At 46.1% G+C, this 27,985-nt stretch overlaps 1 protein-coding gene across 4 annotated transcripts; it reads right to left on the bottom strand.

The window, feature by feature from the left end:
• Positions 1–161: 161 nt before the first annotated feature.
• ACOT9 (acyl-CoA thioesterase 9) lies at positions 162–27,980 on the bottom strand. 4 transcript variants are annotated; one of them, XM_064152001.1, is made up of 16 exons: positions 27,814–27,980; positions 20,135–20,226; positions 18,616–18,642; positions 14,786–14,831; positions 12,682–12,852; positions 12,553–12,590; positions 11,057–11,140; positions 10,391–10,494; positions 7,869–7,942; positions 6,072–6,139; positions 4,914–5,025; positions 3,845–3,935; positions 3,036–3,121; positions 2,162–2,249; positions 1,842–1,992; positions 162–463 (listed from the first exon to the last, which is right to left on the bottom strand). In XM_064152001.1, exons 1-16 carry the CDS (start codon positions 27,828–27,830, stop codon positions 405–407), a joined length of 1,308 nt encoding a protein of 435 aa, XP_064008071.1. In that variant the 5' UTR covers positions 27,831–27,980; the 3' UTR covers positions 162–404. The 4 variants fall into 4 exon arrangements, with proteins under 4 accessions (XP_064008071.1, XP_064008072.1, XP_064008070.1 ...); XM_064152002.1 differs by lacking the exon at positions 27,814–27,980 and adding an exon at positions 21,577–21,734; XM_064152000.1 differs by lacking the exons at positions 18,616–18,642; positions 27,814–27,980.
• Positions 27,981–27,985: the final 5 nt, after the last annotated feature.

Genomic DNA, 27,985 nt, shown 5'->3' with positions numbered 1-27,985 from the left:
CTATGATTCTCTGATCTCTGTGTATCTACCTATAGCACAAATTCTATCCCTCCTGAGGGAAACACAAAGAAGAAGTTCTAAGGGGAAGAAAACTGACAGTGACCAAAGGTCATAATGAAGTCTCTCAAAGAAGACAAAGAGAATCTACCTAAAGCTTGAGATTGTCTTTTTTCAACCTTTGTTTTTTTAATTGTTGTCATGTGTAAATAGATTTCAACGAATCCTGGGAGCACAGAATACAAAACACAATAAAGCAAAATATATGCCAAGATATAAATAGCACTAAAAAGGTTGGCTTTTTTCTCTTGTGCAGTTTGAGTTTGGTGTGTGGGGTAAGAAACACCTGTTAGCCACATCTGGTGTCAGCTCTGTCCTGCTACACTGCTGGTACAGCACTCAGGGTGTCAGATCTCTTTCATGAGTTCAGCAAAGTGTCGCTTCCCATCCAGATACAACATGGACTCTGCAACGAGGTGGAGACGAGAGAGAGCCAGGTTAGTAACTTCATGTGCTAGTTTGAAGCTAGCTAGACTGCTTTGGTGAGAAGAACTAGATTGCAGGCTGTGGAAGGAAAATAATGGTGATGTCTACTTCCCTCATAGGCTTGCTGAGATGTATAAAAAGAAGAATCAAAACATAGATAAGGCACTTCTGCTGGGGAACTGCCTGAGCTGCATTTCTCTCTAGCCTCTCTGCTGGTTCTTTGACTAATCCACTTTGCTTCCTAACACCCTGGCCAAACCTCCATTCTTCTTTGGGATTGGGGTAAGGTTGAGAGGGGTAGGGGGAAGGTGAAGAGGTGGTTGTGAGCCCCTCTTGGGGACTCAGGTTTCTGGGAGGGCTGTTGTGTTTCTGTATTACCTTTTAACTTGTATATTTCTGCCTGTAACTGTATATTCTGTAAATATCTGCTTGTATATTGTGCTAAGCTGTAAATAATAAGCTTCATTCCATTTCCAGAGCTGGCTGAGCCTAGTCTGGGTGATTTCCAAAGTGGGGCAGGGCAGGGAACACCCAAACCATCACACTTCCTAGCAGTGCCACAGCAGCTACACACAATAGTAAAGCTTCAGATGCAACCCACACTGCTACTAAAGCATAAAACAACTGGGGCTTGCCAGGAAATCCTGGGGAATTATTCAAATGCCCAAAGCTCATCTCCTAGGATGAACAATGTCCCAATGGAAAGGGCCATGTGCCTCTGAACCCACAAAGGCCAATGGCATCCTGGGGTGGATTACAAGGGCTGTGGCTAGTAGCTCCAGAGAGTTTCTGCTCATCCACTCTGGCCTGCATGGGCCACAGCTGGTCCCGTTCTGGGCCGCTCAGTTCAATAATGACCTCAGGGAACTGCTTGAGAGGGTCCAGCACAGAGCCACAAAGACGCTGAAGGTAGTGGAACATCTCCCTGATGAGGACAGGCTGAGGGAGCTGGGGCATGGAGCAGAGGGGCCTGAGGGCTGCCCTCATTCATATTGATAAAGATGTGAAAGGCAGTGTCAAGAGGACAGAGCCAGGCTCTGTTCAGGGATGTCCAACGACAGGACAAGGGGCAATAGGTGAAGAGGAGGTTTCACACAAACAGAAGGAAAAACTTTTTCCCTATGAGGGTGCCAGAGCCCTGGAAAAGTCTGCCCAGAGAGGTTGTGGAGTCTCCTTCTCTGGAGACATTCCAAGTCCTCCTGCATGCGTTCTTGTGTGACTTGCTCTAGGTACTCCTGCCCTGGCATGGAGGTTGAACTTGATGACCTCTGGAGGTCCCTTCCAACCCCTAACATTCTGTGATTCTGTGACATCTTATCTACAGAACTATGGTAAGAATGCATTAATTGGATACTTGCCTCCATAAGTTTTGGGGACAACCCGTGGGACTTCACTTTCAGATACAAATGTGAAATGGAAGATGTTGGTTGTGTGGTGCTCCCTGGTATCTGCATCATAAACCTCGCTGTGTACTCGCACCTGGATGTAGTTGTTTTCTGTGTAACAGACCTAAGATGAAAGAGTTACAGCTCAGAATTTATCACTGCCGCTGAAAAACTGTAGCAGATTCCATTGCAAAGGTCGTGTGCCCTCACAACGCACTGCTCGTTAGCAGTCGTTAACACTGACTATGGCACAGATAAGCTTTTATCCTCTGCAAAAATAGGTCAACTCCTACCTGCCCAGAAAGCAGTAGTAAGGATCCAACCTCAACTGGCCTCTGAAACATGATATCATCAACAGATACAATAAAAGGTCTGGAACTCCTATGCAAGAGAAAGACAAATTTCTTCTTAGGAACAGTGTTTGGAGAAATCTAAAATATTTTAGTGTCAGCATTTTAATGAAGAAAAAGAAATCTGTCTCTTAAACACAGCCCACAAAAAGTGCTAAAGAATTGTGTCATTACCCAGGAGAAAATACAAGGAAGAAAAGCTCTCTCGTGCATAAAAAATGCACTCTCCAAGGATACATTATTGCATCATTAGTGCATTTGATGGCTTCCACTTGCTGGGCAATCTTCAAAGCATCATTCCTTACATCTCAAGTTTGCCAAGCAGCACCCCGAAGTGTTTCACTTCCTATCAGGCTATGCATGCTCCATTAAGTTCATGCATAGATCTTTATTGGGTGATGACTTCAGCCACACATATTCTAAGCACAAGTAGTCACTAGATGAAGTTGAGAAACTTCATCTCCTTGTGTAGACAAGGAAAATGATGTAACATTTCTTTAATGGAATATCTATTTTATATGGTTACAAAGAAAATTTATCTTCAAAAGTCAGTAGCTTGGCAAGATAAAAGAAAGCAGGAGAAAAAAAATAAAAGGTTTATTTCCTACCTTGCTTAAAAACCGAGCTCCAAGGAGCAAGTCTCCATAAACACAGAGGCTGTGAGTAAAACAGTGCTGGGTTGCACTTGCACTGACAGTACCAGCTTCTAGACACCTGGCTCAGTTCTCCAGACTGCAGGCTGGTTACCTTGCCTTTCCAATCTCTGTGTGCACAGTGTTCTGCATTACATAAGCACTGCAGATCTACAACAACTCACCCATAGCTGCAAGCAGTCGCCCAGCCCAGCTCAAAAGCCTTTCTCATAAGGAAGCCCCCAAAGATCCTGTTGAAGATGTTCCGCTCCTGCATGCAGAAACAACACCCAAACTGCTGTTCTCCTCACAGGGTTGTGCTGAAGGCTGTGTGTCAGCTCACAGCATTCAACAGCACTCTCAGCATGAGAATGTATAAAAAACACTGCTGAAATACACCTGCAAAAGCCCAAGTGGCTGAGGCAACTTTATCTAATAGAAGCTCATCCAGTCCATTTGACAACGTAAAACAAAAACTCAGATTTGTGTCAGCAACCAGAAACCCACTTTGCAAAGGGATTTCTTGAGACAAAATTAATCATCTGGCAAGAAAACAGCAAGTAAGAATCTCATCTTTTGCAGTAGCAGTCCATACAGGTAACAGAAAAGAGTCAAAAGAAACAAAGATCTGAAAACATTGCAAGGACTACAGAACTACAATAAAATAATGGATTGAATAGTCTGGTAAGACAAATCCTGAATAACTGCTTCTGTAATTCATAGACTCATAGAATGGTTTAGGCTGGCAGGGACCTTAAACATCATCTAGTTCCAACCAGCCTGTCACAGGGCAGGGACATCTTCCACTAAACCAGACTGCTCAAGGTCTCATCCAACCTGACCTTAAACAGCTCCAGGGAGGGGGCATCCACAACCTCCCTGAGCAATCTGTTCCAGTGTCTCACCGCCCTCACTGTAAAGATCTTTTTCCTAGTCTCCAGTCTAAATCTGCCCTCCTCAACCTTAAAGCACTGATTAATACTTTTCAAAATACCTGAGGATGACATATCTGCAGGCCCTTTAGCTTTGCATCTTCCATCCACACTGAATTGGGTGGCAGTTTACGACTCCGGAAACTTACTGTCCTTTGGAAGAAACAACAACCTTTACAGCTCACAGCAGCAGAGTTCAGCAAGCCAAAGAAGCACAGATGCAGACACACAGTTCCCTCAGCCTGTCCTCATAGCAGAGGTGTTCCAGCCCCCTGATCATCTGGATGGTCCTCCTCTGGACCTGCTCCAGCAGCTCCACATGTCTCTTGCACTGAGGGCTCCAGAGATGGATACAGAGCTCCAGGTGAGGTCTCACCAGAGCAAAGCGAAGTGGCAGAATCAGCTCTCTCCACCTCTGGCCATGCTATTTTTGATGCAGCCCAGAATGCCCTTGGCCTTCTGGGCTGCAAGTGCACATTGTTGGCTCATGTCCAGCTTCTCATCCACCAGTACTCCCCAAGTCCTTTTCTGCAGGGCAGCTCTCAATTCCACCATCCCCCAGCCTGTATTGGTATCTGGGATTGTCCCAACCTAGGTGCAAGACCTTACACTTTGCCTTATTTAACCTCATGAGCTTCTCCTCAGCCCTCTTCTCCACTCTGTCCAGGTCTCTCTAGATGCCATCCCATCCTCAAGTATTGTATTTAAAATACATTGCAAAGTAACCTGATAAAAATAGGCCCAATTCCTGTCCTCACAGGTTTTTTTTTCCCCTGGGTATCATGGTAGAAAACTCTTAGATTGTGCAAATGACACAGCTGCAAAACCATTCCATTGCTTGCTTTGGTTAAACATCATTAACCTGTTTCCTCAAGATGATTCAGAAGCTCTTTCTACTTACAGTCACTTTCAATAGCTAACACTCTTTCAGGCCAGGAGACTCTTTGCAAGAGCTGCAGCTGTCACATTAAAGTTTGTAACTGTGTTTCTAATAAATTGCCACAGAATTTCAGTGGTGAAATGGAGGGGGAATAAAAAGTGTACCCTTTGACAAGCACCCACTCAAAAGGCACATTGCTTTCTTCTTTCATAAGACTTCAATTATCCTCCACACCCCCTCCCACTTCTTGCCTTGTGTCCAATGTGTTAAGGAATATGTCATGAATAACATTTCTTTCTTCTGCAGTGGGAGCCATTTTCAATAAGGAAGCAGTGCTGAAGTCAATCCTCCTCAGCTTGTTCACTAAACGTTAAAAACAGAGTTCAAAAGAAAACAAACAAAAAGCAACATTTAGCTTGGATCTGAAGACCTTAACCTGGAATCAATTGTCTCTTTCTTTTAATCTCTTTTATCCCCTGAAAGTTAAAAACCATAACTTCAGAGTCCTACAGATACCTACAGAAATTTGGGGGTTAGAACTGCCTCAAATGAAAAATAAGGCAGAAATTCACTGTTACCTCACCAACCTTTTATACCTATCCTATGATACCCACCCACAGAAGACTTTAGTACTCCCATTAAAGCCCAGAAAACAGATCAAACAAGAAACTACAGAACAACCTTCTCCAGGTTTTGCCATTGCTACAAGAAGGCAAATTTATGATAGAACTCATTGCTATAGGCTACACTGACTGAAATTTCAGCCTAAAAGATCTTCTGTTCAGTTTATTCAGTCTTTAGTGTTTCTCTGATTCTCTGCTTTAAATTTCCAGCTTGAAACAAAAGAAGATGCAGCTACACATTCCTTCCCCTGTTCTCCTTTCCCAAGTTTCCTTTCCTGAGTTTCCTCTTGTCTCTGCCCCTCCTCTTTCCCTCTCCTGTTTCTTTCCAGAAAGAACACAGGCAAGCAAGGAGCTGTGGTGCCCCAGCAGACCCATGGCAGCAATCAATCAGCCAGGGCGTTAGGAAAGTCTGTGCTGCACTCGGCTCTGAAATACAGTGAGCAGCCTGGAAAGAGAGGTGTCTGCACATCAGGAGTGCCTTTGTCTCTCAGTTCTGCCAAATGCTTTCCCAGAATGTGGCTTTTAAACTCTCCTAACACTAATGACACACAGGAGGCAGAAAAGAAGTCTGGTTTTAAACAAATGAGGAGCATTCCATAGAATGATTTGAGTTGGAAGGGAACATAAACATCATCCAGTTCCACCCCCCTACCACAGACAGGGACACCTTCCACTAGACCAGTTGCTCAAGGGCTCATCCAACTGCCCTTGAACAATTCCAGGGAGGCAGCATCTATTAAGTTAAACCTGAGGCAGATGTGCATAATACCAGAGAATAAGACATACATTCCCCTTGCTTGAAGATTTCTTCTTCCTCAGGGCTCTCAGGAAGGAGTGGATTAACAAATGCAGGCCTATGGACAAGAAACTTCTAAGCAACAAGCTTTATAATGTATTCACAGGACAAATTCTTCTAACAGCCTTCTGCTTTTATTTACTCTCACAGTAGAGAGTGGACAGAGACTATCAAAGAAATAAATCATGGATTTCATAATGTGCAACTGCCAACAGAGGATCACAAAGCTTTAACTCTGACACTTAACCCACAATCTACTATAATTAAGACAAAGTGATGTGCCATTACTTCTTAAAGAGTTACAACTGGACCCACAATTTGTAACAAAGATGTGATTATCCAGGACAGTCTAAACCAGACACACAAACGCTGAATGGCACTGCTGCTCCCGGGGAGGGAGGAGGACACTGCTGTAGCTACCAAGTGTTCTTATCATCTATCTGGTGCCTTATCAAAAGCCAGAAGCTGTTTAGCATGTGAACCACTTATCAAAAGAAAATGACAGCAGGCTGTCCTGAGCACAAGTCTGTACCTTTATTTTACTGCACAAGTTCAATCTAACCTCATTATGTAGCATGTCTTTTCTCTTCACAAAGGAAGCCAAATGGTTACTTTTAGGAGCCATTCTTCCTCATCATGTCTAATTACTTTTCTATTTCAAACACTTATACAAATGCTCAGAAATAGATAAACACACACACAAATATCACAGACTCATCACAGAATGGTTTAGGTTAGAAGGGATCTCCAAAGGTCATCTCCAGTTAGACCTCCCTGCAGTCAGCAGTGCCATAGTCCACTAGATCAGCTCGCTCACAGCATTGTCCGGCCTCACCCTGAACATCTCCAGGGATGGGGCCTCAACTAGCTCCCTGGGGCAAACTGTTCCAGTGTTCCAGCACCCTCAGGATGAAGAACTTGTTTCTAAAACCCAATCTAAATCTGCAATCTGCTCTTCTCTAATCATTGCCCCACGTCCTATCCCTGTAGACCTTTGCAAACAGTCCCTCTGCAGCCTTTTTGTAGCCCCCGCTTCAGTACTGGAAGGCTGCTTATGAAGTCTCCCCCAAGCCTTCTCCTCTTCGGGCTGAATAACCTCAGTCTGTCCTCATGGGAGAGGTGTTCCAGCCCCCTGATCACCTTCGTGGTCCTCCTCTGCACTCACCCCAGCAGATTCACATCCTTCCTGTGTTGAGGGCTCCAGAGTTGGAGGCCAAACTGAAACTAAAACTGATCAACCTGTGAGTTCAGTGGCTAAGGAATTACAGAGAGTAAAAGCAGAAAAATAATGAAGTTGGGGTTCTTGTTAAGTTCTGTGGGAATACTTATCAATTCCATCTTACTTACATAAGAAAACTGTAGGCTGATGAGGTCTACGGGGGAATTAATGGTGCTACTCACTCGGCACTATTGAATCCTTGAAGCTCAAATCTTTTCCATTTTAATGACAAGAAGATGATTAATTCCAATATCTACTAGAAAGCAGGTGGGTTTCCAACAGAACCATCCAATAATGTGTTCATCAGGCCACTCAATCACAGGGATAAATTTGTTGAAGAAAAAGGTCAGCTCCCAAGACTAACAGCAATTCCTGGTATCACCTGGCTATTGAAATCAATGTTCTGAGGCTTGCTGCAGGAAGGTAACACTTGACAGCAGAAAACATTAACTATGTGACCTATTTATCACCTACACTATATGGCTTCTGCACATATTTAGCTGGCTGCCTTCTCTGCCATTTTCAGTATAGCTGAGTCTAAAAAGTGTTTTCCTGTCCTACACATTACCTTTTATTCTCTGGGTCCCGGGCCACCATGACAAAGGTTGCATCTAACACAGGGCTGTAATCACCATCCAGGAGCTAAGAGAGACAAGAAACAATTATAAACACTAAAACTGTTCTTGGCAAGCTCTTAGAATCATAGAATCAACCAGGTTGGAAGAGACCTCCAAGATCATTCAGGCCAACCTAGCACCCAGCCCTAGCCAGTCAACCAGACCATGGCACTAAGTGCCCCAGCCAGGCTTTGATTGAGCACCTCCAGGGACGGTGACTCCACCACCTCCCTGGGCAGCCCATTCCAACGGCAAATCACTCTCTCTGCCAACAACTTCCTCCTAACATCCAGCCTAGACCTGCCCTGGCACAACTTGAGGCTGTGTCCCCTTCTTCTGATGCTGGTTGCCTGGCAGAGGAGACCAACCTCACCTGACTACAGCCTCCCTTCAGGTAGTTGTAGATAGTAATGAGGTCTACCCTGAGCCTCCTCTTCTCCAGGCTGCACACCCCCAGCTCCCTCAGCCTCTCCTCATAGGGTTTGTGTTCCAGGCCCCTGCCAGCCTTGCTGCCCTTCTCTGGGCACCTTAAAGTACCTCAACATCTCTCTTGAATTGAGGGGCCCAGAACTGGACACAGTACTCAAGGTGTGGCCTGAGCAGTGCTGAGTACAGGGACAGAATAAGCTCCCTTGTCCTGCTGCCCACACTGCTCCTGATGCAGGCCAGGATGCCATTGGCTCTGCTGCCCACCTGGGCACACTGCTGCCTCCTCTGCAGCCTATTATCTACCAGTACCCCCAAGTCCCTCTCTGCCTGGCTGCTCTCAGCCACTCTGTCCCCAGCCTGTAGTGCTGCTCGCGGTTGTTGTGGCCAAAGTGTAGAACCCTTCACTTGGCCTTCTTCAATCTCATCCCATTGGCCTCTGCCAGTCTGGTTCAGCTCCCTCTGGATAGAACATCATCTTCTACATCAGAGACTTCACTTAAGGAGACCCACTGAATTGAAAAAAACCATTTACCTGTGCATCTGAATTAAAACCACTAATACCCTTTCAGTGTTTACAGCATATCTTTGTTAGTCTCAATAATTAAATATCTGAATTAATGTTTCAGTGAACTAATGATCAATTTATAACCTACTGAATAGAAATGCTCAGAACTTTTACTTATTACTATTCCTTTTGCTTCTTGCACAGTGTAACCTAGTTAGAGCCTTCATTTCTTTTCTATTATTTAGTACTGAATAATGTAGCACAAAAATTATGCTACAGAGTAGCTAAGATGAAGAGATGCAATTTAACACTGAAGCTGAATCCCAGCATTAACATTCAGAAGTCTATAAAATGCAAAGGTGTAAGGAAATATAAAGATTCCTAGAATAGATTGTTAGAATCAAGCAGGTTGGAAGAGACCTCCAAGATCATCCAATCCAACCTAGCACCCAGCCCTGTCCAAGCAACTAGACCATGACACTAACTGTCTGTGCTAGTTTGAGCCTAGATAGAATGTTTTGGTGAGGAGAATTAGATTACAGGCTGTGAAAGGGAAACAATGGTGAGGTCTACTTCACTCACAGGCTTGCTGAGATATGTAACAAAAATATAGATAAGGCAGATGCTGTCTGGGCTTTGGACTGAACTTCTCTCTCTCTCTGACCTAACTTGCTGTCTGTGTGACTAATTCACCTGCTTCCTAACCCCCTGGACGACCCTCCAAGCTACCTTGGGCACAAGGCAATGTCTGGGGTAAGGTAGAGAAGGGTGGAAGAAGGTGGAAGGGTGGTTGGGAGCCCCTCCTGGGGACTCAGGTTTCTGGGAGGGCTGTTGTGTTTCTGTATTACCTTTTCCCTTGTATATTTCTGTATATACTGTAAACATATATACTGCTTGTGTATTTTGCTAAGCTATAAATAGAAAGCTTCATTCAATTTCCAGAGCTGCTGAGTCTAGTCTGGGTGATTTTCCAAAGTGGAGGGGCAGGTAACACCCAAACCGCCACAGTGCCTCATCCAGGCTTTTCCTGTACACCTCCAGGGACTGCAACTCCACCACCCCCCTGGGCAGCCCATTCCCACGCCAATCAGGAAGTTAAGAACATGCAGAATACAGCCAGCTATTTTCTTCTGGAGGGGCACTGTACAGCAGTTTAACTGCAAAACACTGCTTAAGAAAAATGCATGTTTCGAAAGAAAAATTACCAAAAGAGTATCTTGCTGCACTTGAACTTCTGGAAGTCATCTTGGTCTTGAAACACAATGTCTGAATGAAGCCCTTAAAAAATAGTTAGTCTAGAAAATGTAATCTGGGTTGCTAATACCATAGAATCATTAAGGTTGGAAAATACCTTCAAGATCATTGGTGGTAATGGCAGTTGGGTTACTGTTGGACTCAAACTATATCCTGAAGTGCCACATCTACAGCTTCTTGAAGACCTCCAGGGATGGCAACTCCATCATCTCCCTAGGAAGCTTGTTTCAACACCCTGCAGCACCTCATGCCTGTTATAAGATGGAGACAATGCCAAGAACTAACCTGCAGCATATGCATCTTAACTTCCATCGAGGTCCTTCCAACCCAAGAAACGTTGCCTGTGAATTTGATGTCACGGTCTGGGTATATGATCTTCTTGCACAAGTCTGCAAGACAAACATCAGAGGTTGCTGGAGACAGCATCTAATATCAGAAAGACTGGATTCTCTTAAGACCTTCTTGTATTCTGCCAAGAGGCAGCATATGTAAAGACTACCCAGAAAAGAAAGTTGTTGCCAGGGACAACAACAGTAGCCCAGAGTTTCTGGATTACCAGCCTTCTAAAGGCAGAACAGGAGGAGGAAACAGATATATGTAGATAACAGACAGATAGCAGACTCACAGAGATGTTCAGCAGAACATGTGACAAAAGCAAGGCCAAACTCTAACAGAACAAATACTTTTCAGTGGTGAAGCTGTGAAACTCACGTGCCAAAAGAAGAGCAAACACAGAAGTGCAAGAAGAATGACAGATGTGCTTTGAAGGGAAAACATGAAATGCTGAAAATGCTCTTCCCTCCTCAACAAAAGCCACAGTACTCAGGGCTCAAAGCCAAAAAATGAAGTAAACTGAACAGGAGAATGAAGAAGGTATTCTCAGCAACAAACAGGAGAAGGCAGTAGCTGCTGAAAGAGGAACACATTTCTACTGACCCAACAGCCACTTACTGATTTTATCCACCAGAGCAGTAACAATTGATAAGGGAGACCGTGGCTGCATTTCCTGCTTGGTGTGAGTGTAGCAAATAAGAACTGCAGGGAGAACCAAAAATGGAGTCAGCTCTTTAACAAAAGCTTCAGTGAGGCAGACCAAAGCCATCTTTGTGAAGCATGAGAAGTACCTACAAAATACACACTGAAGTATCACGCTGTAGGAGTGCAACTGACTTCCACATTTTTATGGGTGTAACTCACAGGGCTGCTGTAAAGAAGTGATTCAGCAGCTCAGTTACACACATATTTACTTACTGCAAGCATAGCTGAGCACTTTAAAATCAACCCATTGCTCTACTTCCCATCCCACACAATCTCTTTACTCCTGCAACCCACTGTCTCTTACCATTCCTACCTCCTATTTTAATTGCATGCAGGCTGTCCAAGGAGACATGCTATCTGAGGACTTGTTTTCAAAGACTGGTGCCTTTCAGGAGGTGTAGATTAGATAAACTGTGCCTTACAGGCATGAAAGCACAGGCAGAGGCATTTATCACACTACAATTACTACTAGCCAAACCACTATTTAAATGAACTCACATCCAAGTAAACAGACTCCTTGGAGAAAAACAAGGCTGCAAAGGTTTTGTTTTTTTTCTAGTGCTCATGTGATTTTCACTCAACACAAACTTCCATCATCAAAAGTATGAGCCAGCAGTGTGCTCGGGTGGCAAAGAAGGCCAACGGCATCTTGGCCTGGATCAAAACCAATGTGCCCAGCAGGAGCAGGGCAGTGATGGTGCCCCTGTACTTGGCCCTGTTAGGCCACAGCTGGAGTACTGGGTTCAGTTCTGGGCTCCACAGAACAGGAAAGACAGAGAGGGGCTGGAGTGTGTCCAGAGAAGAAGAACAAGGCTGGGGAAGGGTTTGGATGACACATCCTACGAGGAGCAACTGAGGGAGCTGGGCGTGTTTAGTATAGAGAAGGGAAGGCTAAGGGCAGACCTTACTGCTCTCTACAACTATCTGAAAAGAGGCTGGAGTGAGGCTGGTATTAGTCTCTTCTCCCAGTTAACCAGAAATAGGATGAGAGGAAATGAGTTAAAGTTGTGCCAGGGAGTCTAAATCTGCCCTTCTCAACCTTCAATCCGTTCCCTCTCATCCTATCACTACAAAACCTTGGAAAAAGTCCCTTTTCTGGCTTTCTTGTAGCCCCACTTCAGGTACTAGAAGGTCATTCTCCTCAAAGCCTTCTTTTCTCCAAGATGAACAGCCCCAACTCAGCCTGGCCCCATAACAGAGGTTATCCAGCTCTCTGATCATCTCTGTGGCCCTGCTCTGGACCTGCTCCAGCAGTTCCATGTCCCTCTTATGCTCCGGGCACCAGAACTGGATGTGGTGCTCCAGGTGGGGTCTCACAAGGGCAGAGTGCACCAAACAGTGTTCAACTGTACCCAGGTTCATTTTGTCTGCATCACCTGTGCTCCCTTCAGAAAAGCATAGATACATACCTCCTAAGCTGTCAAGGTCTTCAAGTATCCTTCCAAACCTGTAAAATATGGGTTGACAATTAAATATGTGCATGCAGAGTAAATGAAAGTTGATACTTTCCTGTACATGCAACATGGTTGCTTTGTTACCTTACACTGTTGTGCACATTCAAGTACTTCTCTCTTATTTCAGGTTGACTTCCTAGAGGTAGAATAACTTCCAAGTAGCTATCCTTCATTCTCCTAGGAGGAAGATCTTCCTGACACTTTGCCAGTAGAGTATGAAGAGCTTTTCTTTCTTGCATTGCTTGTACATGATCACTGGTGAGATAAAACAAAAATACAGTGTCTGGAGCACAACTGCAGAACTATAACCCTAGCTAGAAGATGTCACATTGAAGATTATCAAACTGAAAACACAAAAAACCCAGTGAAAACAGCAAGACATAGTAAATGTGCCTTGAAAAGGAAGAGGAATGCAAATAATGAGCTGTGCCAAGCAAGACTGCTGCAGAAAACTTCTGAACAGTTTTTAAACAGTTTGCACTAAGAGATGAAAGAAATGTATTTCATTCTGAATGCCACCAAAATGGTTCCACTCAAAAAGAGCAAATCAGGCATGATTTAGCATATGAGGTTTTGTAAGTATTAGCTATGGTAACACAACTCACTCTACAGTGCCAGCTTTAAAGACCAGTCCATTTACAATCTTTACCACAAAGTAAAGCGGATGTATGGTGCTGGTTACTAACAACAAACAGAACTAATCTGCTAAAACTTGCTATCATTCACAGAAGTCATCAGTTCATCACTTGATCAGCAAGCTGAAAGAATGGGAACATTAATCTTTCCTTCCTCCTACCCAGTCGTCTAACAATGGTAGAGTAAACTTGCAGAAAGAAACAACAAAGCAAAGGGAGCACTACCCCTGAGGGACTGCTCTTCTAGCACCACCAATTCAGAGAAGGTAACCTGAATAAAGTCAAAACATCAATGATTTAAATTATATGTAAGCTAAATTATAGCAGAGAAAAGATCAGAGTCACAGAATTGGTTTGGTTGCAAAAGTCCTCCAAGATCCTTGAGTCCAACCATCGACCTAACACCACCACGGACATTAAATGACTAAAGTGCCATGTCCACATGCTTCTGGAACACCTCCAGAGATGATGGCTCCACCACCTCTTTGGGCAACCTATTCCAATGTCTAACCACTTCTGCAATAAACATTTTTTTTCCTAATATCCAACCTGAACAGTTTCAGGCCATTTCCTCTCATCCTATCACCTGATACTAAAAAGAATAGACCAACCCAACCTCCACCTCACTCCAACCTCCTTTCAAGGAGTGGTAAAGAGCAACAAGGTCTCTCCTCAGTACCCTCCAGACTACACAATCCCAGTTCCCTCAGTTGTCCCTCCTAAGACTTGCTCTCCGGACACCTCACCAGTGCTGCTGCCCTTCTCTGGACATACTCCAGCCCAACTGAGCTACAAGACTCAATGTCCTTATAGCGAGGAGCCCAAAACCAAACACAGTATTTGAAGTGCGACCTCAACAGTGGCAAGTACAAAAGCACAACTTCTAATCCTGCTGGCCACACTATTCCTTATGCAGGCCACGATGCCATCAGTCTTCTTGGCCACCTGGGCACACTGCCAGTTCATGTCCAGATCGCTGTCACTCAGGTCCTTTTCCACCAGGCCACTTTACAGCCACTCCACCAAGCCTGTAGCATTGCATGGGGTTGTTGTGGCCCAAGTGCAAAACTCAGTACTTGACTCTGTTAAACCTGACTAAGGAGACCCCAATCTCAACAGCCTTCCCAAGTGACATGTGTGCTGCCAGGCCATTCATAACGCAGCCTGCTTCACAGTGAACCAGCTCAGCTGCCTCTTAATTCAGTGCAGGATAGAGCCACCATGTGAGTAATCCACCAAGAGACAACTCAAGAGGTAACAGCAAAATAACATTTCCAGACAGATTTTACAGGTCAAACTGCCACTGGATTCAAAGCTCACAGGAGACTCTTGTCAGCATCAATGATGTATTTTGTCCTCCTGATGCTAAAGAGATGCCAGAGATATCTCAGAAGACTGTGATCCACAAAGCAACAATTCAGAAACCTTGTTTGCGTTGTTTTTTTTGCTAGACCTTTTCCCTTCCCCACTCAGCAAGCTAATATTGTTTAACCTCCGTTAACACAAGCCTGAGCTGCTCCTGGGTTTCACAAATGAAGTAAAACACACTGTACCTCCAGTTGGTGGATGCTCCCACTATATCCCTCAATCTGCTCCGCACTGGAAAAAACAAAACAAACAAAAAAAGGCAAAGCAAATCAAGCTGGGTTCTGCAAGTGATGAATGCGAGGATGCCTGTGCTAAAAGGCACAATCCTCATCCCACAACAGGAAAATTAAGCAAATTCATGCAAATAGCAGCCCAGAAACCAAAGTTTGGCTAAATTCAATTAGGCTGTTAGTAGGGCATGTCACAGTAATGGGTTGAGTAACGTGATTTCACAGCTTATTGTGTACACGGCAACAAAGAGTGTTTGTTAATGCAATCAAACACCTGCAACTGCTAGTTAACAGCTGAAAGAGTGAGCAGATCTAAATCAGACTGAGGAATATTGACATGAAAATATTTCAGCCTAAACACAAACAAACCGTGGAGATAACACAAATCAGAAAGGAGAGGTGCAGATGAGAGACAGGCAGGGTACTATTCAAAGAAACCCACCCACAAAGGCAGGCACTATCAGCAGACTAGTTGCTGCCAGAAGGGTTTAACAGCCTCAATTAGCAGCCTCAAAGAACACAGTGTTAAGACACTGGAAACAAGTCTATAAAATTGATTCTGGCACTGTCTGCACCATCAAAGTTAATACCAGATCTGCACAAGCCATTCCTCGACTTCAGGAACAATCTGCACAGCAGTTTTGCTACTCTTCCTCAGATTAAGCGTGAGAAGATCCCAGCAAATCTATCAAACTATTCCATCACTGTTAGGCAGGTCAATGGCAACACTTGAAAACAACAGCAACAACTTCCAAGCTCAGAAGAAAAGCTGGGAAATGTATGGTAGGGATTCCTTGGTTGCTTAAAGAGATTTTTATACAAGGAGGTCCAAATGGTAGGACAAAATAGAGATGCACCAAAGAAGGGCTACTGAAACAGTCCAAAACTTCATGGTGCAACAGAAGAGGGCCACTGGTGAGTCACAAGCTGATCCTTTATACTTTTAGGCTATTAGACATAATTAGGCTTGCCACTTTTCCAGCTAAAGGCCCAGTCAGAACACTCACAGTTATCAGCAAGCTGTTTGCTGAAAACTAGAGCTCACAGAGCCAAATCTCCTAAGTATTTCACAAAATGGTTTAGGTTGGAAGGGACCTTAGAGATCATCTATCCAAACACCACTGCCACAGGCAAGGACGTGTCTCAATCAGATGTGGTTGCCAAGGCATCATCCAATCTGGTCTTAAACACCTCCAAGGAGGGGGCATCCACAACCATTCTGGGCAACCCATTCCAAAGTCTCACCACCCTTGTAATGAAGAGCTTCTTCCTAAAATCCAATCTAATCATATACTCCTCCTCAGCCTCAGCTCTATCCCCCCTTCCCCATACATTCACTTGGGTTTCTGTTGCTTCCCTACCCAAGTTCCCCACATCACCACCACTGCTATGCCCCTAAACCCTCCCCTTGTTTTTTCCTTCCCCTGCAACACCTTCAGCTCCCTTCCCTACCTGCTTCTTACACCTGTCCTCTAGGCAAGCATCAGCATAGCTAGCTCAGTGGTAGGCAAGAGGCTTCCTGACAGCCAGCCAACACACAGATCCCACTCACCAACCACCAGCAAACATCACAGTCCATGGCTGACCCCAATACTAGCTCTGGTACCCTAACGAACCTCTGATTCAGCAGCCAGTTATCACAAAGCTAGTGGAAACATGTTTCTCTTCAAAACCTGTGCTCATCTATGTTGGCTGACAGGGTTCTGGAAGAAGAGGGTAACAAGAAGAGAAGCAGACAAAGACAAAACAAATTGCTTAGGCCTCATTTCTTTAGGAAATCAGACTACAAACACAGCGGGAAGTTAGAAGAGTTCCACTACTAATTCTGAGAACAAAAAATAGTCAGTGAAACTAACTGATTGAAAATGTTAAACTTGATTTATATTTTCAGAAGGGGTGGGAAGGTCAGATTTTATTTTTCTTTTCTTTTGTGAAAAAAGCAGCAGGGCTTGTTTAAAGCACTGATACTACTTCTCAGTTACTCATACTCCACCTGTGAAGCAGCCACACTGTGCACTGGAGCGATACAGTGTTAGAGGAAACACTCTTACAGCTTCCAGAACACAAAACCTCCATTTCCAACAGTGTGCAGACTGTGCTGGGATGGATAGGGTATAAACAGCACTTTGTTTAAACTTTTATCTTAACTTTAGGGAGGTAAAAAGCTCTCAGGAGAAAATCTCAAACCTGCAAACAGGACTACACAGTCTTAGTCTCACTTAATACTTCTGATTTCATTTTTAGGCACAGAAGAAAGCATTTCCCAGACTGAGACCATGGAATCACTCTATTCTTTTTTTTTAGCAATAAAAGGGACAAAGCACAAGAGTGTTCCTAAGATGCTGTCAAACTACATCTAGCCCATTTTACAGTCTCATAAGGATATAGGTTTTTCTTTTATCCTCCATGGGATGACTATATGACTAGGTATTAGTTCTCTTACATAGAATCAAACAGGTTGGAAGAGACCTCCAAGATCATTCAGTCCAATCTATCACCCAGCCCTAGCCAGTCAACTAGACCATGGCACCGAGTGCCTCATCCAGTCTTTTCTTGAAGACCTCAAGAGAGGGTGACTCCACCACCTCCCTGGGCAGCCCATTCCAATGCCAATCACTCTCTCTGTGAAGAACAGAAATTTAAGTAAATAATTAAGTATAAAAATCAACAAACTCTTTATCTTTTTCTCTTTGGCAAATGTTTTAAATGTGCAAAAACAGCCACAGTAAATATCCAGCATTATCATGCTGTGTTATTTCACAGCATCTGCTAAATGGTGCTGAGTGGATCATTCATGCCAGAGCAGCAGGGTCTGAGTTCACTTGCACTGCACTGTGATGAAAGACATGAGGGCAGCAGGCCATGGGCACAATCACTGCATCCACCTCTGCCAATGAGATCCACATCCCCTTCAGCAGGGCCTGCCCAGGCTGCATCTAGGTTCAGGCAGACCACAACAACACATTTTAGCATCAGTTTTTATATAGAGCTCGATCTGGACTTCAGTGAAAGATGCAGATTCGTAGAACCATAGAATGGTTTGGGTTAAAAGGGACTTCAAAGATCATCTAGTTCCAACCCCTCTACCATGGGCAGGGCCACCTCACAGTAAACCAGGTCACTCAGGGCCTCATCCAACCTGGCCCTGAACACCTCCAGGGAAGGGGCACTCACAACATGCCTGGGCAACCTGTGCCAGTGTCTCGCCATCTTTACTATAAAGAATTTCTCTCTAACCTCCAGTCTAAATCTGCCCTCTTTAAGCTTCAGTCCATTACCTCTCATCCTGTCACTAATAAACCCTTGTAAAAAGTCTCTTCCTGACTTTCGTGTAGGACCTTTCAGGTACTGCAAGGCTGCTATGAAGCTTCCCTGGAGCTTCTTTTCTCCAGGCTGAACAACCCCAAATCTGGCAACTTGTCCCCACAGCAGAGGTGCTCCAGCCCTCTGACCCTTTGAGGCCCTCCTCTGGACCTCTTCAAATGTTTAAAACAAAGCTAAGTCCTACAGGAGCTGCTGCATAAGAGACTTTCTATCCCATAAGCCTCTTCCAAGTGTGTTAGCCATGACGACACCAGAAACACTGTGAGCTGACAGAGATCTAGTACAATATTGCCACAGATAAAGGTCAGAGCCATTCACTGAAGGCAAAGAGGCTTTAAGTAAGTTGACAGAGAAGAATAACAGCATTTCAGGGGTTTTGTGAATGCTGAAGGGGAAACAGTAGCTGTGTAAGTTTAGTATTATAGCAAATATCAAAGTATGTACAGATTACCACAACACACCATCATTGACATGAATGGCTAAGCATCCTGTGGAGTGGAAAACATACATTAGATTAACAACGAAATAATCAATGCAAATCACACTTAGAAAAGAGCTATCTGATTGTTCTACCTGCACGTGTTCCTTAATTTTAGGAAGCAGTCTGGGTTTGCCTGATTTACAGTCACTAATCTTTGTGTTTTCAATCCAATTCATCCCTTCCTTCAAAGCAAACTTGCCGGTCAGTCCCTTTGTCACCTGGCTCTGCTTGCAGTCTTGATTCCAACCAGCTTCCAAGACTTGCTGCTACCATGTACTGTTGAGAAATACTACTAACTCCAAAAGGAATATCTGAAGCATTTTTCAGGAAGCAGGATGAGAGCTACCTCAGACAAAAGTACCAAAGTCCTGCTTTCTGTAGCCTTTGGGAGAAGCACAAAAGAAGTGAGGGCCCAACAGGGACCCAAAAATTATGAGGAAGCTTGTGAAAAGCCATTAAGTATTTAGGAGTTTTGTGAAAGCATGGACATCAAATTAAAGGAAACTAGTGTACACATCAGCAGAAATTCTTATATTGTTATTTAAATGTTTCTATTTTGGAATAGAATCTCAAATACTAACAAATATTATAGTTTAAAAAAAAAACAGTATTCCTTGGAAACAAAACCAAGGCAAGGCCAGGATAGCCTCACTGCTTTGCTATTTTTACTGGCCTTCTAGGTTGCACTACTGTCAAATACATCTGTAAGCCTGCAATATTCTGTATCCTTGCTTCTCTCCTTTAACCTTTCAAATTACTTTTTATTAGGAATAATGGATCAAAGTTCTCTAACAACAAATAACCCTAGTTTTGCAGATATTTGTGCTTTCTGCTTAGAAAACAAAGGGCAGAGAGTTCAGAAACAAACAGGACTCCATGAAGGAATTATCTGTACCAGCCTTTCCTTCCTCCCTTCTTCTCAGTACATGGACTTAGAATGCAGGAGAACTTTTCTGAAAGCTTCTGAAACATGAACATTATGGTTTCTTACTGTCAGAGCACCAAAACAATCTTTCAACACAAAGCTCTATTGACAAGGGCATTTCACAAGGCAACGCTTGCTGATCCGATTAAAATCTCTCTCTCAGCTTATGAAATGTACAGTATTGACACATTAGAAGTTTTGTAAGACATTATTTCCACTAAATTCCCCAATTTCTTAGCCATTTTCTCTGGTACCTGTCTGTACTAGGTGGACTTTGTACCTAGAGCCACCTTGAGGAGCAGTTGTTCCTCCAAAAAAGAATCACATCGTCTTCCAAGACTGAAAAAGGTGAGCCCTTAAATCTGCTACTTCAATGATTCTGCACAGTTTAGACGTTCATCTCCAAATACACACGGTGATTTTCTGCTGCTTCCTAAATACTAATACTATGAGTTAGTAGTGGAGGGCACGTCCATTATCCAAACCATATTAACACATGAAAGGCCACCACGTGAAACAATGGACTCCTTAGAAGCACTGCTAAAGCTTCTAAAGTACAAACGAATCACTTTACCTTCGGCCATGTCGGGAAGCACTGGGGAACCACCGGTCCCAGAAGTGAGTGTCTTAGCCAGAATAGAAGGAAGCCTCCCCATGGTGCACAACCTATACCCAGAGCAGAAGAATTCATTAATGCCATGAAAATAATTCATTATTTACCCTTGGAATGGTGCAGATAGCTGCAGAAACTCCACCCCTCATTTTTAGGACCAGATACTATCAGTACAACAATTCGAGCCAGCTGATACCTGCCCTTATCTGAAAACAGGAAGGAAGAATCATCTGCTGGCAGTAGCTGTTCTCTTCACTGACTATTCAGATGCCCTAGGCTGACCAGCTTAGCCTAAACGCCAGCTTCTGCACCGTAGACATCCTGACACAGACAGCACCCAGGAAATCATCCTGCACCTGTGCAGGAGAAGCACAGCGTTGGAAGGTGGAATATTCTAAGAAGGCAGTCAACAAAGCCTCCCACAAAGTCCAACTCGACTAAGCCTGGTCTCCTCCATGGCTTAGTACTGCTGAAACTCAAAGTGCAAGATGCAATCCTCTTAGCTGTTCAGCAAGAACAAACAACCCGAAACCCTTCAGAGAATGTAATCCACCCATCAATTCAGGGTTCAACCAAGGAGTAGCCTAGGAGGCTCCTCCAAGCAAGCAAATCTGTGGAGAGACAAAACCAGAGAGGGTCAGCAGGAGTAAAACTCCTCTTTACGGCTCAGGAAACTATCCTGACAACGAACACTGTTGTCTATCTCTCAATTTTCTTCAGCAGAGGCTGAGGTTTCAACTCAAAAAAGAAGAGACAAGTCCCCAGGAACCAAGAGAGAAGCAGGGCCACGTACACATCATTTTATATAGATACCCTTCATCTCTACACCTATCACACGCACACCACCTTCCTGTCTGCAGGCACACCAAGGGTACTTGAGAGGGTACCCTCAGGAGCCTGCCGAGTCTTGTATGCACCAGATAGGACATGAACGGGAGCGGTGCAAGCTCCGTGAGCGGCGCAGCTCCGGGACCCGTGTCTCACGGCACAGCCCGCAGATGACTGCTCGCTCAACTCGGCCTGCACTCCCGATACGTCTCACCAAGCCTGGTGCCACCCGGGCGCGGAAAACAGCCGCGCCAGACGCCAGCCCTTCGAACCGCGCTGCCCACGGCGCTGATGCAAGTGTCAGGGTGCCGCACCCTGCCGCCGCCGCTCCCAACTACGCGCCGAGGGCCCCCACGGGAGAGGGCTGGAAAACCACCGACTGAGGGTCGGGGCACGGCACCCTGCGGGTAGGGCGGCGGCGAACCGAGGTCCCGAGCCACCTCCTCAGCACCGCCGGGCCCAGGGGGTGCGGAAACCACCACCTCGTCCCCTCAGGGAGCTGCGTCTGCCCCGGCCTCCCGCTCCTCCCAACCCGGCCCCGCAGGCAGAGTCTATGGGCACGTAGGCAGGCTTACCGAGCAGCCAGCATGGTGCTCGCCGCGCCGTGAGCGGGGCAGGACCGGAACCGGGTCAAGGCCGTCAGGAATTCCGCTGCCCGCCCGGCGCCGGCGGAGCCACGCCTGCCCCAGGCACGCAGTCCTCCGGCACCAGCGACTGGCGGCTCGCCCCCGCAGAGCGCGCCCCGCGGGCGCCCCGGCCTCCCCGCACCGGCGCTCCGCCGCACCGGCGCTCCGCCGCACCTTCCGCCTGCCTCCCGGGCGCGGAGCGGCGGCTAGGGCCGGCGGGCCGCGGCTGCCGGCGGCTGCGTGGGGCTGCTGTGTAACGAATGACGTTGTTTCCATTCTTGACTCGCTGTGCCGCGAAGGGAGCGCGCACCACACGGGCACCGAGCGGCGCCGCGCTGCTCGCAGCGCCTCGGCATCTGCCCGCGCAGAGCGCTGCCAGGGGAGCCGGCGAAATTCACCGTGACTCTGGCACCGACACAGCTTCAGAAGGTTGAGATGATTGTTGGGTTTCGTCTGTTAGAGCGATAGGTACAGCCGGTTCAGAGTTGCTGTGGATAAAGGCGCTAACGGTCAATAACCGAGCTCCAGCTACTGAGAGAGTTGGGGCTGTGCAGGCTGGAGCAGAGGAGGCTCCCAGGCGACCTTCTGGTGGCCCTCCAGCATATGAAGGGGGCTACAAAAAAGCTGGGGAGGGACTTTTTAGGCTCTCAGGGAGTGACAGGAGTGGGGGGAATGGAGCAAAACTGGAGGTGTAGAGATTCAGACTGGACGTGAGGAGGAAGTTGTTGAGCAGGAGAGTGGTGAGAGCCTGGCAGGGGTTGCCCAGGGAGGTGGTTGAGGCCCCATGGCTGGAGGTGTTTGAGGCCAGGCTGGCTGAGGCTGTGTGCAGCCTGCTCTAGGGAGGGTGTCCCTGGGCATGGCAGGGGGGTTGGGACTGGCTGCTCCTTGTGCTCCCTTCCAGCCCTGCCTGATTCTATGATTCTTGGGTAATCTCCAACACAACCAGAGACACAAACCTTAGCAGCAGGGCTACCATATAATAGAAATGCAGCACAAGAGTTCAGCTGTGTACTTGAAAGCACAGTTCTTAACCAAGAAGGTGTCCCTGTCGTGGGTGGAGGAAAGGGAATGCAGCCCATTGACTGTCCCCATTGCAATCTTCAGTCTTTCCCCTCAGAGAGGCGTTCCTCTCATGATTTTCCTATCCTAAACTCAGCCTTTTAGATAATGTTTAGTGTGATTTGAGTGGAGAGTTGAGTAACATAGTCATATATGTTTGGCATGTACTCTGGCATGTCATACCGAGGGGTGTCAGCTTCAACATTAATTTTGCAATTAATTAGGCAGAGGTCTCCACTCAGGCACTATAGTCTTCAAAATCGGTTTTGTTGCATTGGCCTTGCCTCATTATTTTTAGACAAAACAAAGCCATCTTCTCTTCACAAGACTACCTCCTGGAACTGCTTGGCAGGCCAGCTGTGCAGATCTTCATTCTCAGATATAAGAATAAACATCCCTTGGTTGTAATCATTCTCAGCCTTTGTCCCAAAGTGCACTTAATCAGCCTGCATTCCTGTCACACAGCAAGCTGGGCAGATTACAGAAGCGTAGAATGAACCAGGTTGGAAGAGACCTCCAAGATCATCCAGTCCAACCTAGCACCTAGCTCCAGCCAATCACCCAGACCATGGCACTAAGTGCCTCATCCAGGCTTTGCTTGAACACCTCCAGGCACGGTGACTCCATCACCTCCCTGGGCAGCCCATTCCAATGCCAATCACTCTCTCTGCCAGGAACTTCCTCCTAACATCCAGCCTAGACCTGCCCTGGCACAACTTGAGACTGTGTCCCCTTGTTCTGTTGCTGGGTGCTGGCAGCAGAGCCCAACCCTACCTGGCTACAGCCTCCCTTCAGGTAGTTGTAGACAGCAATGAGCTGTGCCCTGAGCCTCCTCTTCTGCAGGCTGCACACCCCCAGCTCCCTCAGCCTCTCCTCATAGGGTTTGTGTTCCAGGCCCCTCAGCAGCTTTGTCACCCTTCTCTGGACACCTTCCAGTACCTCAACATCTCTCTTGAATTGAGGGGCCCAGAACTGGACACAGCACTCAAGGTGTGGCCTGAGCAGTGTTGAGTACAGGGGCAGAATAACCTCCCTTGTCCTGCTGGCCATACTGTTCCTGATCCAGGCCAGGATGCTATTGGCTCTCTTGGCCACCTGGACACACTGCTGGCTCATCTTCAGCTACTATCTACCAGTACCCCCAGATCCCTGTCTTCCTGGCTGCTCTCAGCCACTCTTTCCCCAGCCTATGGTGCTGCTATGTATACATACATACATATAGATAGCCCACAAGGTGCTGGAGCACATACAAAGAAGGGCAATGATGCCAGTGAGTGGTCTACAGCACAAGTCTTAGGAGGAATGGCTGACAAAACTCAAGTTGCTTAGCCTGGACAAAGCAGTTTCAAGAGGAACCTTATTTCACTCTACAAGTACCTAAAAGAAGGTTGTAGCATGGTGGGTATCAGTGTCTTCTCTCAAGTGACAAGCAACAGGACAAGAGGAAGTGGCCTCAAGTTGTGCCAAAAGTTGGACACTGGGGAAGAAAATGATTCACTGAAACAGGCTGCCCATGGAAGTGATGCAGTCACCGTCCCTGGTGGGTTTAAAAGATGCATAGATGTGGAGTGTAGGGACATAGTTTAGTGGTGACTTGGTGGTGCTAGGTTAATGGTTGGATTTTAGGACCTTTAAGGTCTGAAGCCAAGAGGGCAAGCTCGCTGGGTTTGCTGTGGCACCAAGCTCAGATACCACCGACCTGCTCCCCACCCGCAGCTTCGGTTCAGCCAGCCTGGGCCAGAAGACACGCAAGTGGCATAGGCTCAGTCGTTCCATCTCCACAGGGCTGTGGAACCGGGGATGGAGGGGCTGGGGGACGGCGAGGAGGACCCACGGCCTCGTCCCCTGGTTGGTCACTTGGTGGCAGTGTTAGGGAAGGCAACTGAGAGCATCATCGGTATTTTCTAGGGAGGAGATGTTCGGGACAGCACTGCCGTGCGCTTTCCACAGGCAAATCATCAACAAATTCCTTTAACTGGGAACGCGAGAACTTTAGTGCAGAGAGAACACTTGGACCTGTCTGGGGTCCACAGGCAGCCCCCAGTCTGCACAGAGGCACTTCCAGATAACTAACTGGCACCTATGTGAGCACCTCTCAGTGGCTTGTGCATAGGTGGCCACTGCAGCCTGTGGCTTTCACAATGACCAGAATGTATGTGGCACTCACTGGTCACCTCAAATGGCGCTTGTGGGAGATACAGGTTAGCAAGGAAACGGTGACAGCATACTTTGCTAAAGACTTGCCAGCAACACCACTGAGATTGCATGAGGATACGAGAAAATAGACATTCATAGAATCATAGAATCAACCAGGTTGGAAGAGACCTCCAAGATCATCCAGTCCAACCTAGCACCCAGCCCTAGCCAGTCAACCAGACCATGGCACCAAGTGCCTCATCCAGTCTTCTCTTGAAAACCTCCATGGACGGTGCCTCCACCACCTCCCTGGGCAGCCCATTCCAATGCCAATCACTCTCTCTGCCAACAACTTCCTCCTAACATCCAGCCTGAACCTCCCCTGGCACAACTTGAGACTGTGTCCCCTTCTTCTGTTGCTGCTTGCCCCACTCAGCTACAGCTTTCCTTCAGGTAGTTGTAGACAGCAGTGAGGTCATCCCTGAGCCTCCTCTTCTCCAGGCTAAACGACCCCAGCTCCCTCAGCCTCTCCTCACAGGGCTTGTGTTCCAGGCTTATGGAATCACAGACTCAACCAGGTTGGAAGAGACCTCCAAGATCATCCAGGTGATCCTGCTTTGGCAGGGGGCTGGACTGGATGATCTCTGGAGGTCCCTTCCAACCTCTACCATTCTGTGATTCAGCATCAGTTTACCTTAAACACTTCTGCTGACCACTTACCACTGCAAAAAACCCTTGATCCTTTTCAAGGGACTTATCACTACTTATTCCCTTGTGGAGAAGTACAGGTAAGCAGAGGGACCACTCAAGGATAAAATCCAAACACTATGCAAGTCATTACAGGTTTCACCACCAACTTCAGCTATGTCAGGAGGACACAAGTCCTGCTCTTACGTGAACAGAACTGAGACAAAAGGAAGAAGCTGTAAAGTACAAACCCATCAGTCTAATTAATTCTTACCATTCTTATAAGCCTTACTTATTCTGGAGAAATAACTATAGTAATATAGAACCAAGCAGCTGCAGCATAGTCTTTGAGATCCAGGTATCTTAATTTACCATAGAATCACAGACTGGCTTCAGTTGGAAGGGGCCTTAGAGATTATCTAATCTAACGTCTCTGCCATGGCAGGGACACCTCTCAACTAGGTTCAGCTGCTCAAGGACTCATCCAGCCTGGCCTTGAACATCTCTAGGCAGGAGGCATTCACAGCCTCCCCAAGGGAAACCTATTCCAGAGTCTCACCATTCTCATATTGAAGCACTTATTTCAGAGATCCACTCTAAACCTACTCTCCCTCAGCTTCAAACCATTCTCCCTTGTCCTATTGCTAGTCACCCTTACAAAAAGTTCCTCTGCAGCCTTCCTATAGGATCCCTTCAGGTATTAGAAGACAGCTCTAAGGTCCCCCTGGAATCTTTTCTCTAGGCTGAACAACCCCAGCTCTCTCAGCCTGTCCTCATAGCAGAGGTGTTCCAGACCTTGGATTATCTTTGTGGTGGCCTTCCTCTGGACTTGCTCCAACAGCTCTGGGACACCAGAACTGGCCACAGTATTTGGAGGTGGGGGTCTCACAAGAGCAGAGTAAAGGGGCAGAATCTTCTCCCTTGCCCTGCTGGCCATGCTCCTCTTGGGGCAGATTTTTTTGCCTTTCCCCCCCCTTCCTTTTCAATAGTATTTTTATTCTTTTAGGTATGTGTGTGTATTATTATTAATAGTAGTCTCTGCACTTTTATTAAACTACTTTTGACACTTTAGGATTTAAGAGATTATTCTTCTGCCTTGTGGATTTCAAATCTAACTCAAATCAACTGTTTCCAGTGGAGTAACACAGTATCAGCCTATTCCTCAGCAAGTTACAGCAGGGTTTTCAAGGTGATAGAATTGTTTTTTTGTTGCTGAAACTTCCTTTTCTGAAATCATATGACCTTTCTGACTTCAGAATGAGAGAAGCCAGACACTTTCTGCTCTTACACAACAGTAGGTTTCCTGACAGTGACTTCCTCATTGTGAAATGCATAACAAAGAGTTCACACAATGCCAACACTGTTAAGTCTTTCACACAACAACACTGCTGTCTTTCACAGAGACAGCGCTCTCCATTTCTGATCCCAGTCAGATCATTTCTAGGGATTGGGATAAAAACCAACCTAGTATACTCATGAAATGTATGTAATTAGGCTGAGTCTTTTCCCTGCTAGGGGATTAAGTTACGGTCTCCCTACCAAAAGCCCTGTCCTGAAGAATCTCCAGATCCATAACTCATGAGACAAATCTTAGCTTTTCTACTCCTAGCCAACAGCTGTTGCTTTGTGTTTTGGAAACACTTCTGTTCTTTAGGCATCTCCATTTTTGCTCCAACAGAGGATGAAATGAGCCAACTAGGGTGTTTGCATAAATCCCAAATTACTCTTCTAGGACTCCAGGCACTTTTCACTGTGTGCCAAAGGATTTTCTTGGCTAACTCAGCCACTACAATGCACACCTCATTATGTAGCTCTCTTGCAGTAACATGTTTCGTGCTGGACTCTCTTGTCTAAACAAAGGTGAACCTTGTAGGTTGCTGGATGCACTGAAAACTGGGTTGGGAGTGTTGTGAAAGTGTTTGGGAATCCAGGATTTCAGCATTATTACTCTGCAGCGATAGCACGACTTAGCATCTCCACACATCCCACATCACTCTTAAAACAAGTTAAATTAAATGTAAAATGAAAGAGCTCCTTTACAGTAACCTAAGAACAGAAGTGATGCTTGCAAAGTTCGTAGAAGATTAAAAACCATGTGCATGCCAAAGCACACCTGCCCTCTGGGTGACTTAGCTTGGTGGGTCCTGGAGACAGGCATAGACATCTGGGCCAGGACCCAGCTCTCATTCTGTGGCATTAATCTGTATCTATTGACAATATTCTGAGGAGCAGGCAGTCTGGGGACAATCCTACCCTTTCATTTTGGGGAGTTTACCCCAACTTGAGTTTCTCCATTGCACTTACCTCCCGCCAAAGAACATGCGGCAGGCCAGCAGGTCCCTCCCGTTTTGAAAGCACTCCTTTGGGTCCTGCCTCTAGGTCAGGCTGCTAAACAGTTTGAAGAGAGTGCATCTGCCAGGCTGGAAAACGTACCAAGCCCAAAGGGAAACTTCAGTGTTTGGAAGCCCTTCCCCGT

The sequence above is a fragment of the Pogoniulus pusillus genome, chromosome 12 (genome assembly GCF_015220805.1).
Source record: "Pogoniulus pusillus isolate bPogPus1 chromosome 12, bPogPus1.pri, whole genome shotgun sequence".
NCBI lineage: Eukaryota > Metazoa > Chordata > Aves > Piciformes > Lybiidae > Pogoniulus > Pogoniulus pusillus.
This window is presented reverse-complemented; position numbering and strand designations above follow the sequence as displayed.

Bases quoted from the DNA above. Each gene is read 5' to 3' on its own strand.
- ACOT9 (XM_064152001.1), bottom strand. The intron at 10,495-11,056 runs GTAAGTGGCTGT...TTTGTCTTGCAG, and splicing joins TGCTCTGGTGGATAAAATCA to ACTTGTGCAAGAAGATCATA. The intron at 2,250-3,035 runs GTGAGTTGTTGT...TCTCTTGCATAG, and splicing joins GCGACTGCTTGCAGCTATGG to GAGTTCCAGACCTTTTATTG.